The sequence below is a fragment of the Myodes glareolus genome, chromosome 19 (genome assembly GCF_982192425.1).
Source record: "Myodes glareolus chromosome 19, mMyoGla1.1, whole genome shotgun sequence".
In the NCBI taxonomy this organism is placed as follows: Eukaryota; Metazoa; Chordata; class Mammalia; order Rodentia; family Cricetidae; genus Myodes; species Myodes glareolus.
In genome coordinates, this window is record NC_142044.1 from 55,262,590 (window position 1) to 55,276,325 (window position 13,736).

General features: G+C 41.1%; 1 protein-coding gene across 2 annotated transcripts in view; it reads left to right on the plus strand.

Annotated features, from left to right (window-relative positions):
• Pdzrn4 (PDZ domain containing ring finger 4) overlaps positions 1-13,736 on the plus strand; it is a 362,449-nt gene that overhangs the window by 277,605 nt on the left and 71,108 nt on the right. For both annotated transcript variants that reach the window (XM_048444799.3, XM_048444801.3), the window contains one exon: positions 739-841. In XM_048444799.3, the coding sequence (XP_048300756.3) occupies positions 739-841 (103 nt within the window). The remainder of the gene's footprint in view (positions 1-738; positions 842-13,736) is intronic.

The following is a 13,736-nucleotide window of genomic DNA, read 5'->3' on the forward strand; positions in this document are numbered from 1 at the left end:
ACCGGTTTTGCTATCTGGTCTCACATGGCTTAGCTTTAGCAGAACAGCAGCCATAGAAGTAGTAAGAAGATGCAGGTGAGAATTTAATCTGATCCTGTAAGAGGACATCAACAAAGGGCTCACCATTTAGACAAAGCAGAGCTAGTGTATGCTAATTGAACTTACTGGACAATGTACACAATAGCAGAGAGCTGTCACCAAGAATGTATTTATTATTTTTGTGCATGCCTTTTATCAAAGAGGAGGGTTGGGCCATGAGAGAGAACGTGAGGTAGAGTCCTGAGAAACAGACAGCAATGTGGGTATATGTTATCATCTGAAAAATGTGTGCTTTTGAAAACGCCAATGAACAGCCAGATTGCACCTGTGGCCTTGCACGATGGTAGGCAGCAATTTTAAATGCAACATGCCTATGCAGTGATTGTCACGCTCGGGGCAATGGAAGCAAGTCAGGTGGTCCGTGAAGCACCACGAACCGTGGGAAAATTCACATTGGTGTCTTTACAAAATGGAACTAGAGCCCAGAGCCTTTCCACTAGCCTCCAGATATAGGGCATTGATGAGCTTTACCAATGGGGAGAGAGAAAAGCAAGGGCTTCTATTGAAGGCAGAATCACTTTAGCCATAAACAGATCTTACTCCAGAGCTGGAAAGGCTAAGGTGGCATTCCAAACTCCATTTGAATCATGGAAGCAATCCTTGGGATCCATGGCTATCTTGCCGCTGCCTTCCCCACAGCTGCCACTCTCTCCACCCAATGGAGCACGGATTTTATGAAGACAATGAGTACATCCCCAGCTTGCCGGCTGAGGCAGAGAGAGCAGAAGACTTCGAGTACGAGGTAAGACCATCTTCTTTCATGATTCTTCAGTATGCTGCGGTTGAGGGGTTTGGCATCACAAAGAAATCCATTTAGTCTCAGAAAGAACATGTCTACTGTATGCCTAGAATAAGATCTTTCAAATAGTTTGGCATTAGCTATTTATTTGTAGTATTTTAAGTGTATTGTAGAATATTTGTGTAGTGGCATCAGCTTGAAAACAATTGGCTTACAACTTTATATATACATACATACATATATATTATATATATATATGTGTGTGTGTGTGCACACACACAATTGTGGGTATATCGTGTGTGTGTGTGTGTGTGTGTGTGTGTGTGTGTGTGTGTGTGTGTTATGGCAGCTACATTTACCCCTTTTAGCATAAGTGACTTTTTGGGGTTTAGAAAGAAAATTGTTGTTTTCCTTCTGTAGTCTGGTGTTAATTGGTTAAATGCATTTAATTTAACTTCATTATATTCCCTTTCTCAAACCTATGTTCTCTGTGTTGTGATTCAGGTGTGAATGAGGAAGGGCAGTTTCATGATTGCATTAGGAACAGAGACAGAGTCTGTTCAGCACTGGTTAGGCCATTAAGCATCCTCACATGGATCATTAGGCCATCCATGTACAGCTTGTAACACTTTGGAAAGCCCATCTGAAGATTGTTAACACATATCACAAAAGCAGGAGGGCTTCTCTTGGCATTTCTTTACTTCTGCAGCCTCTAAATCTTGGCTTTGGTGTACTTTGACATTTGGAAATGCAGTAGATTAAGGACGAGAAGAGGCTGGCAAACAGGCAAAGCACCCACGCTTATCTGCCCTTTACCGCCTCAGATGATGTCATACAAGTTCAGCAAAGTGTTCTTTCCATTTTACAAGCAGGAAATCCTGAAATCTCTTCCCTTAGGAGGATCTGAAATCAAATAAGGCCAACTCAGCGAAGCTCACCCAAAGCAAACAGGCGTTTATTTGAAATCTTCCCTCCGCAAAAGTCATCAGCAGTGGCTATGGAAGTCATTACTTTCCTGCACCTGGGCTTTGCAGAGATGTGCACTGACACCTAGTATCTGACTTTTGTCATTGCTGTTTGTGTTAAATTTTTATCTTCTGCTGTCCCTTAGAAACAATTTTAGAAACTTGTTCACATATAGACACACGCTAAGACATCCATGACATTTTATCCAATCATCATAAGTGACAAAAATGACTCACCTATTCAAAGAATTTAGCATAAATTCTTTTTCAGTTAATGTATATTGGGCTTAGGAGGTGGAATCGCCTACATGACTTCAACTTTTTCTGGAGTTTGTGTCTTATAGCGTTATTAAAGTGACCAATGTTTTAGGTAGGCCTGGGAAGAAGCTGAGCATATTAACAGCAAAGAGTATGTTAATTAATCAATATGTCATTGAAATACCATGATGCAGACAGATTTCCTTCCAATTCTGTACGGCATACTGGGGCTGAATCATTCCCTCATTTTAGTCAGTATCTTTAGTAGGATGCCACCATCAAGACGGTGACATCGTTACATGTTCAGATAAGCTCTCTGTAGTCTGTAATCTCAACTAATCACACCAGTATCATTATTTTGCTGTCTACTGTGATTTTTGTTGCTAAATGTACCTTTTTGAATGATAGAAATAAAGAATGTTCTCGTGCCTGGTGATGGTGGTATGCATATACCTTTAATCCCAGAATTTGGAAGGCAGAAGTAGGCAGGTGTCTGGGTTCAAGGCCATCCTGGTCTACACAGTGAGTTCTAGAATAGCCAGGGCTGCACAGAGAAATCCTGTCTCAGAAAGGTAAAACAGAACAAACACACCAAGAATGTTCTTATGAATTTAAAGAGGGAATCCAAACATTTGCTATGACAGTCCTCAGCTATGAGAACACACACACATGAGAACACCACACATCGTTAATGGTCAGGAGGAGACACAAGCAAATGCCTGAAGGAGGTCACCTAATTTAATAGAAAACAATTGTTCTACCCAGAGCTCTTCAGTTTGCTATGGTAGCACACGGGAGTTGCTCACGGCAGCCCCGGTGACACATTAAGTCGATTATAAAATCTAGTCCAACCACTGCCATCATCAGAGACTGTCCTGAACTCAACTTGCAGAGGGGAGATCTAGAAATGCTAACCCTGCCTGCATCTTTTGCACAGTTACTGTTGGACCTGACAGCTGACTAGTGGGGTGTTTCTGTGACTCAGATGAACTAAATTCCTCTGGGCTTTCATCATCACCCTATACATCCAAGAGTGAGATGAATGTGAGCATCAGGAATGAGCAGCATTTGCCAAGTACAGGAAATAGATCCTGTGGTCAACAAGGAGGCTCCAGCTCAGAAGGAGAGAGTGTTGGTCCTTTTCTTTCTAAAAAGGCATACCTATCACCCTGGTACTCTAAAAGGCACGAAGCCCGCACACACATACACACTTTTATGTACTTTCACACATTCGTCTGTGCCAAGGTGCTCAGCACAGCTAAGGATAAACTTGGTAATGCTCCTGTCTTCCTTTCCCCATGTAGCTTCATTTCTAGGGAAGAGATGTGGACCAGGAACATGCATTCTAGTGAAGGAGGAGAACAGGAGTGGAGAACCGTGAGAGTGGGTCAACTGAGGAGGAGGAATTATGGGATTGGGGCAGGTTGTTCCTACCTTATCATAGTGATCAGAGAATTTTTTTCTCTCATGAGTTACCCAGGGAAATGGAGAGATGGAGTCACATGGGAGGAACTTTCCAGAAAGAGGGGAATGCAAGTCAAAGGCCCAAGCAGCCTTGTATTAGCTGCTCTTATATTGCCATGAAATAAAATACCATGACCAAGGCAACTTAGAGAAGACAGGGCTTGCTGGAGTATATGAATACAGAGGGATAAGAGCCCCTGACAGTGGGGTGAGGCCATGGCGGCTGTAGCGAAGGGTGGTGGTCTAAGCTCACATCCTAAACTGTAGGCTGGAACTGAGAAACAGAGTAGTCTGGGAGTGACAGAATTCCTTCGACTCTCAAAGCCCGACCCAAGTGACACACTTCTTCCAGCATGGCCACACATCCGAAGCCTCCCCAAACAGTGGCACCAGCTGGAGACTGGGCATTTAAATGCCCACACCAAGACCATAGGGAACATTTCTCACTCAAACCACCACAAGGCATAGAGTAGGGCCCTTAAGAAACAGGAACCTAATGAGGTCATTGCTCCAGCTGAAGGCCACGCCTGAGTGGGAGGAGGTGCAGTAACTGAGAAGGTGCTGTCTGGAGTGGCCTTGGCCTTTGCCTCTGAGGTGGGGTTGCTGGAGCAGAACAGGGCCACCTGCTGACCCTGGCCACAGCACTCTGGCAGTGGGGTGGGCATGGCAGGGGAGGAGCAAAGAATTCAGGCGGGAAACCAGTTGAGAGAGAGACTTCTACCTGGGTGATGTTGGAAACGGGGCAGAGCACAGTTTGTAAGGCTGACACCCAAGCTATCCTGAGGCTGTATCTACACCTCTGTGTACCCACGTCTTACCGCGAAACTGTCTAACAGTGTCCTGTGTAGTAATTTTTTTTCTCTTGACTTTACAAAAACAAGGCAGGAGGAAGCCAACAGACACACAGCTGCTGAGAGGAGCACAGCAGCGACATCCCCATGCTACCGACTGCATTCTGCGCCTGCTGCTTGCCCCAATGCAGACCATGCAAGGATTCAGTCATGTATTTATAGACTGACTTAGGACTGACTCAGACCCAGAGCTGATTATGTACATATAGAGAGATTTTAGTACATGAATTATTGACCCAATAGAACAGAACTTGTCTGACTATTTTATGAACGCACATATAGAATATTTTAAACATGCAGATCATTAAAATGGATAGATTACCAGTTTCCCCTAGAGCCAGGATGGACAGTGACTGTTTCTTCGGGGATGTTTTAGACCATGTGGCAACATTATGGTGACTCTGGTGTATTAGGGATTTCTATAAAACGTTAATGGCACCCACTCCTCACCATGACCTATCACTGCTTTCCCCAAGAAAAAATATTTGACTGGTTTTAAAATCCCCCCACTGTGCTTCAGAACATCTCAGAGGACCAGTCTGCACGAAAAGATTCACAGTTTGACATTTCTCTGTAAAAAATGATGGCACTTGTTCTCTAATTAAAAAGATATATGATTTTAATTTTATTTTTTAAGGGGAAAAAGGAAAAATATCGAATATAAACATTGTACCTATCTCCTAAGAGCTAGGGTGCTTCCTGTCAGGGGACCACTGAGGACTAGGCTTCTTTATTCTCACTGTTCATTTTTCCTCCTTAGAGCCAGCCAAGGTTGACATAAATCATAAATAGCCCTCAGCAAGTCAGAAGCAGGACCAAAATCCAGCCTTCACCAGAAATAATTTAAAGGGAAAGCCTCCAAGAAATATACTGTTCCCTATCGAACTCCTAAGCAAGATATGTTTGCCTCTGCCTCCTCCTCCGAGGGAGCTGGTTTTTGTTGTTCTTCCGATGTGTTTTGATTTTTGTAGGATTGCCATTGAATCTCAAAAGACAGGGCTAGTAGAAGAGTCAGAAATAACTAAAATTTAGTAATATAACACATCTTGTTATAATACAAGGAACATTTTAACCAGTAGTTTGGACCTTCGGGTGTTTATAATTGAGCTATGCTAATTGAAACCCTGTATGCTCCCCACCTTGCAAGATCAAGGAGAAGTAATATACACATGTCTGAATTAAGTACTCTCCCTGTGATCATTGTAGGATGGAAGCAAGAGGAATTTTGAAATTCATTTGAACTGAGATTAAAAGTGGAAAGGGAAGGAGAGGCCAAATGTCTATGTACGTGTTACCTGTAAGGTGAAGCGCTGTAGCCAGTGCCTACAACTAAGATGAGCATTTAGCGTGTGAATTATCTTCCCTTGGCCATACTTATACAGAACAAAAGGAAACCCTTGCTCTGGGTGGCCATTTTGCAAGATGTCATTCTTGGTGCTGGGTACATACAGAATATTTGTGAGAATTTAAGTTTATCATATTTCTCTCACAGTTAAATAATAGTTATAAAGTATGCAGAATTCCCTTAAACATGCATGCACGCTCGCGCGCACCCCTCCCCCAGGATTAGCATTTACTAGATACCAGTCATGCTTCTGAACAGCTTATTCGCACAGTTGCCTCAGAGAAAAATCTCCCCCGTGTACCGTGTAGAGCACTAAATGCTTTTTTAGGTGAAAACAGAACTTCATCTGTCTCTTAGTGGGGCCTCGGTAAATATTGGATGCTGGAATAAAGGAGGATTCTGGAGGCCCAGAGCTGTCTGTACAGAGCAACTTATGAGGAGTTTAGCCCCTTTCCCACTCTTCTGTCTGTCCAAAGGGGATTTAAAGGAAGCTGGGGCCACCAAGCAGTGACAGGACTGTTCTCTCCCATTCCAGCAGATGTTGGTTTTTTTGTTCATTTCTTTTGACACTAGTATAAATTCTGATACAGTAAGTATTTCTAAGGAGGGGACAAAAAGGGTATAAAATAAAAAAAATACAGTTAAAATAAAAAATATAGCTGTTGTCTACGTTAATTATAAGTATGTAAAGTTTAAAACTCATACTTGGTATAAATTTCAAATTCTTCCCATATGCACATGTGTGTGTGAATTTTTGACATTTATGGAACATGTATGGAGTTCCATGTGCATGCAAGTGTATGCACCTATGTAGTAGTTTGAAGCTGACCTTGTGAGTCATTGGTTACTCTCTACTTTATTATTTGAGGCAAGGTCTCTCATTGATCTCAAAGCCTGTGATACAGCTAGTCTGGCTCCAGTGATCCCCTAGGTCCACCTTCCATGTTCTGGGAATATTGATGGGTAACAATGCCCATTTGACATTTTTGTGGGTTCTGGGGATCTGAACTCTAGTCCCCCCACTTGTATAGCAATCTCCTTAAACACTGAGCCATATCCCAAGCCAAAATTTGGCATGTTCTTTAACCCACAACCTACCACTCTGCCTCCCTTCATAACCAGTGCACGAGTGTGTCCATTCAACATGAGGGAAATGGCTAAACAAAGAGCTAGGGCCTTGCCTGTGCAGAAGTCCGAGGATAACTACAGACTCTGATACTGAGGACCGCCTGTCCAAGAGTTTGAAAGCCAGTGATGAAAGGAGCAGATTTAAAAAGTACCATGAATCCAGAAGCCATAAGGAAGAATATCTGTGTGTTCCAGTGGATTGAGAGCAGGGTGAATACAGGGTAGAAACCATGAAGAGTCCAATGCTCAGAACTATTAGTTCACTGGAGGTCGGATGTCACCAACCTCTTTCTCTCCACCTGTCAATCACCTTTCACAGCCGTAAAATATCCAAAATAGTTTTAATTCACCGCCTAAGACAGCAAAATCAGCTTTTAGGAAACTCCCTTAGTAGGAGTTAGGCTATGGACAACTCTGACTTGAACCCTGATCTAGATGAAACGTGAAAACACTCTTATTACTTGAACATTAAAGGTAATATGTTCGTGTGTCCAGATGGAGTTGGTTTTGAGGGGGTGCCCATTAATGGCTTTCCATGCCCACCATTTTCTTAATTGTCAGCTTAAATCCTAAAGACTAGTCTAGTGACGTCATATATAAACCTTTTCCTTCCAGGCTGTGTAACACAATTTCTCCTTCCTTCAACTACAGTTCTTTGGTCCTAAACAGTATTCTGTCTCTAGGGAGGCTCTGCCTCTGATGGTAAGTTCTTTGTCTCTGCAGTCATTGCAAAGTGTCAGACAATACATGATTTATGTGTCCTTCTGCTTGATTATTGGTCATTCACCATATTGACCAAATACCCCCAAATTGGCTTCAAATCTCTCTGGTTTTGAACGTTCTGTGAACACAATCACGATCCTGCCTCTCTAGGCATGGGAAACACAGACCCTCAGGCCAACAATACTCAAAGGAAGGTGTGGGCTTTCCATACTTCATGCCTTTGCTTGTGGGATCCTTCATCCATCCCTAGAGTCCCTTTCCGATTCTCTCTATCATTGATCCAAGGGGAACCAAGCACCATTCCCTGAGAAGCAGCCCACAACATCCACCTCCCTTAGAAGTCCATCTCTCCCACCAGAGTTCCAGGGCCTCATTCTGCATGCAGTTTCTGCTCTTGATTTTCTGTCCTGCGATCCAGCCATATGCACCTATAATTGTCTGTTGTTTAGTGAGACGGGCTCTCAATTTAGTTAATGGTGAAGTCTAGCTTCAAATTCCTAATTCTCCTGCTTCAAACTTTTGAGTTCTAAATTTCAGGCCCACATCACATAGTTATATTTTGTCTTGAGAGAAGTTCTGGTGATTTTATTCAGTATTAATTTATTTTATTTTATGCTCTGTGTGTAAACCTGAGTGTATGTGTGTGTATCACATGTGCACAAGAGCCCGCAGAGATCAGAAGAGGTACCCAATGCCCTGAACCTGGAGTTCTGTATGATCATGGACCACCATGTGGGTACTGAAAAGAGAGCCTGGTTCTCTACAACAGGACTTCCCAAGTCCTGGTTCCTAGTTTCTAGATCTTTACATCACCAGAGGAGTCCCTCAACCACCATGAATCCAGTGGACAGAGAAGGATGAGTGAGACTAGAGATCTGAAACACAATGTGAAAGTCTTTGTTTGCCCCGCAATGCTTCAGCTAATCTAACAATCAAAAAAAACATAATTAAGCATATGCTTTCTGCCAGATGGTAACTAAAGAATTTTTATCACCATCTTCACATGAAAGATGGTTTCACATGAAACCATCAGTTGAAACTTCCAGCTTAAAACCAGTATACTGTAAAAAGATGTTCAAGTTCATACAGATGAGAAAGGACAAGGGGCCAGTGTCACTAGGACCCTATTTTCTGTTTTCTCCTGAATAGTCCTGGAATGTGGGTAATTTTTAGCACAAATTTGGATATAACATCTTTCACATTCAGACAATATCTGAGTTGACCAATACCTTATCAGGCTGTATTTTCATGTGTGGCAAACTTTAATTAAGGCTGATGGTTTAGAATCACATATAATACAGACAATATCACAGGCAGAAGTAAGTCAGAGCCTTTTAATTTTAATGCCCATGTTTATTAAGTTTGAATTACTTTTCTACATTGTGAGCGCCTATTAGAAACAAGGAAAAGTCTTCCTTCGAGCATGATTATAAAATGAGGCCACAGGTTGAGAAGTCATCAAAGTTATTGTAATTCTTTGAGCTCTCTTGCAGAATAAAGAGATTAGTATTGCTGTGGATTGAGTTATATTATTTCATAAAACAAACATGAAGCAAATCTACGTTTCACCTCACTGATTATAACAGCACTCAGCCTTATTTGAAAAGCAAACAGCAAAAGCAAATTGAACCTTCCAAGTTAGTTCTTCAACAAGGTAACCGTGGACACGTGCACAGCCCTAGGAGTCTGGTTATGAAATGAAGATTCCATACGTTGCGCGTATAAATGATATCTAAGTGCTGACATTTTCTTTGTGTTTGAAGACACTCACTCACATACACAGAGGATTGCCTTGCATTCGCTAAAGGGCACCTGTGTAAGGTTGTGTTTGAAGTGAATATTTACTACCACATTTTTCCCATTGGCTTCTTATACACTCCGCTTTCACAACAGTGGAAAAAGGAAAACTGCCTTCTCTACTACATAGCACGTGTGCCAGGATCTCAGCGTTCCTTTCAGACACCATAGGATCTGTAAAAGGGAAGTAACAAGCAGCGTGGGCTTGGCTATAATTCCATTTCTTAGATGGACCTTGGGGCTAATGTCTTGAATCCCAGAGTCCTGCATGTGAGCTTCTCAGGGACACTCAGGGTTGGCTATAGACTCATTTGACAGTACCTGCTTCTCGCTATCCAACTGTTGCTGCTATAAGCAACATGAAACAAATGCATGCTCAAATCTTTTCAATTCTTACAGTGTTTTAACATTACCAACATATCAGTGTATACCTCTGTAGGTACAGAGGTAAACCCATATGGTATAGAGGATACTATGTGGGTTTTTATAGGGCACACATGCCATTCACACAAGTACACATACTGTGTCCAGTACTGTATCATATCAATGGGGAGTAAACAGCATTTCTGTCCATAATATCTCTAATCTTAGCTTTAGGTTCAGAGCACATTTATGCGTAACTCACATGTATTTGCTAATTTTTAATAGTTAATATATTCTGTAGGGCTTACAAAACACCACTTACATACAGCACTTGGATTATTAACTAAAAAAATATAGAAAACAAATTGAGTTTGGTTTTTCTTTTCCTACCTTACTATATTGTCTTTAAAATGAATATTTGGAAACCTCAAGACAACGAGATTTGCCTGAGAATAAAAGTTCTTACTTCCTCCGTGGAGAGCAATGCTCATCACGTATTAAGTAATGACATATACTGTAGTTTATACAAACAAAAGGCGTGTTCATAACCAAACATACTAAATGCCTTGTGTCAAGTAGAGGCCTCAAATTCAAACTGCTATTATTGTCATCTGCACTTGACCACCTGAGACAGCCACATTCTCCTATGTGCGTGCCCTTCTTCTGTGAATGACCTTGTTACTATGATCAAACTGTTATGTTGGGTACTTATCTATGACCTTTGTCTGTGTTTTTGAACTGTCTTCATGGGACAAAGCTTTTTAGAACTAAAATTTGTATATTAGCATAGATTAAATAAATGCATATTGAAGGGAGTTTTCCATTTTAGGTTTTTTTTAATTTTTATTGTTTTTATTGCACTGTACATTTTTCTCTGCTCCCCTTCCTTCCTCTCCCCTCTCCCCTTCTACCTTCCCATGTAACCCCCACACTCCCAATTTACTCAGGAGTTCTTGTCTTTTTCTCCTTCCTGTGTAGATCCATACGTCTTTCTTAGGGTCCTCTTTGTTGTTTAGGTTCTCTGGGGTTGTGGACTGTAGTCTGGTTTTTCTTTGCTTTATAACTAAAAGTCACTTATGAGTGAGCCCATATTATTCTTGTCTTTCTGGGTTTGGATTACTCAACATGTTTTTTTCTAGATCTACCCACTTGCCAACAAATTTCAAGATATCATTTTTACCACTGAGTAGTTGTTGGGGGCCAGCCTTGACAAAAATACCTTTCTCTAGAGTGGAGGCGTGGGATTTAGAAATATAGTAAAGAATATGAAGACACAAATGAAAATAATAAAATGCAAAAACATATAAGATAGTATCAGGAAGAATTTCCACGAGTACTGAAAATTTGCCCGCATTTACTTTCTAACTGCTTAATATAACACTGACCCCAAAAGTTAGGAGTTAGACAAAGACTGCACTAATATACCAATTGAAAGTCCTGGGCTACATTCTTCACGCCCACCCCCTAGACTCTGCTCTAGACCAAATATGTTGTAGACAAACTTTCTAATCCCAAGTTATTTCCATAAAAGGAACTGGAATTGAGTTGAATCCTTAGACTTTTCTTTTAGGTAGGAGCAAACTACTTCCATATTCTAGGAGCACAAGGGCTGGCAACTAGCCACAACTGTTTACAACAGCCTTGAATAAGCAGAACTCTCTAATTTACATCTAGGTGGGACCTTTGTCTGAACCTTGAAGGAAATAGAAACAAGTCTCAAATTCTCTGACCTTTGGCCTTTTGGGCCTACAGGAATAGTTAAGGGGAATCTAGTTGGTTACAGGTTCTGACTATTACAAATAATGCTTCTATGAACATAGCTGAGCACATGTCCTTGTGTTATGATTGAGCATCCTTTTGGTATTGCTAGGTCTTGAGGTAGATTGTTTCCTAATTTTCTGAGAAATCACCATGTTGATTTCCAAAGTGGCTGTACAAGTTTGCACTCCCAGCCAGCAATGGAGGAGTATTCTACTTATTCCATATCCTCTCTAGCATAAGCTGTCATCAGTGTTTTTGATCTTGACTGTTCTGACAGGTTCTGAATGTTTTTAAAATATGTATGGGCTACAGTCTCACAAGTGACATATGAGAGTGGTCTTAGTAAGTCAGTGGCTTTCTTTCCCTTCTATCTTTATTTGCCATTTGTGGTATAGTTTAAGAACCTAGAAGAAACTATTTTGAATGTTTTCATCACAAGAAATGAAATACCCAAAGAGATAAATTTACCCTATTTAAATATTACACAGTATATGTGTGTGTTGAAACATTACATGGTACTCCAAAATGTGTAAAACCTGTGTCAACTAAAATATTACAATTAAAGTTTAATGATTCCTGAATTAAATATTAAGTTTATGAAAGTAATACACTCCTATCAGTGTAGCTAGTGGGATTAACATTATAGATAATATTTTCATGTACCTACTTCCATATTAGCTGCATATGGAAATGTGAGTTCCCAGTGCATCACTGATTAAAATCCTGGGATGAATAACAATGGACTCACATTTTCAAAATATGTAGGTGTTTCAAATAAAACCAGGGGTTGCTGTCAGATTAAGCCTTTTTGCTTCCCTAACTTCTCAACTACCAGTGTTATCTAGTGATTCCTTCAATAGCACAGCTCTGTCACTGAGTGCCCACCATTTACTGGCTTGCCTAGACTCCCAGTTAGGTACTTCGAGATCTCTGGCCCTTAAAATAAACCTTTCTAGGTAAAGTGGCACATGCCAGAGAGCTGGCTGTGGTTTTGATTTCTTCCTACCTTTCCCTCCGTCGTCAGGAAGGCACCTCAGTTCTGCCTGGACCATTTTTGCAGGCAGTCTGCCTGCTTCCCGTATTCATTTTAATGTGCCATTGTGCCATGCTGGTGAGGACTCTCCTGCCATCCCCTGTGTGTAGAGTCACAAGAACAACTCTATGTATGTTTTCAATTTTATTTTTTACAATGGTGTGAAATTTATAGTCCACCCTTTAGTAGACACATTGTGGTTTTGTATAACCACAAATTTTAGATCATCATCAGTAGCATTTTATTTTCACCACAGCCCCCAGTTGAACAAACAGATACCCCAAGAAGGTACATATTACATTAGCTACAGCTTTGTGGGTTTTCCAATGTTCCACTTTGAAAAATCCAAGCCTTTATTAAGAAGTGCAAAGTCCATGGCACACAGAGGCTCTTTCCATCCCTTTCTTGTGCTTACCTTCCCCTAACCCAACACAATTTAGGATGCTATGAATATGTGCACACGGTGCCTGGCATTCACTAAGCAAGCTGTTGATCTTGATCACTCATATTTATTTCCCTTTGACTGGGATAGTCCTTGTCTTCTGTTCTGGTCTTAACTCTCTGTTGTGAGGAAGCCACTTGTTGGTTCCCAGCTGCTTAGCCCTGAAATAATCACACAGAAACTTTATTATTTAAAGCACTGATTGGCCCATTAGCTCTAGCTTCTTATTGCATAACTCTTACATATTAATTTAACCTATCTCCATTAATCTGCGTATCACCATGTGGCTGTGGCTTACCAGGTAAAGTTCAGGCATCTGTCTCTGGCGGGGCTACATGGCTTCTCTCTTACTCCACCCTTCTTTCTCCCAGCATTCACTTTAGTTTTCCCCACCTAGCTCTTTCTGCCCTGCTCTGCTATAGGCTCAAAGCAGTCCTTTATTAACCAATGGTATTCACAGCATACAGAGGGGAATCCCATATTAATTCTCTGTATCAGAATATCTCCCACACAGTGGACATAGAAATAGAAAGACAAAGAGTAAAATATTTTTCAACTATTAAATATGTAACAAACTAGAGTTGGAGCAGTCCTGCATCTCAACTTCTAGATGTTATACCCTCTTCTACTTGCTGGAGTGCATAATTATGCTTACTCCCACTTTGAATTTCCTTAAATTTCTGACCCTTTTCAGCAAGAGGGATCTTATACTATGCATCTCTCTTCAATGTGTGAAGTACATGCTAGAATGATTTGTATGACTAAGTC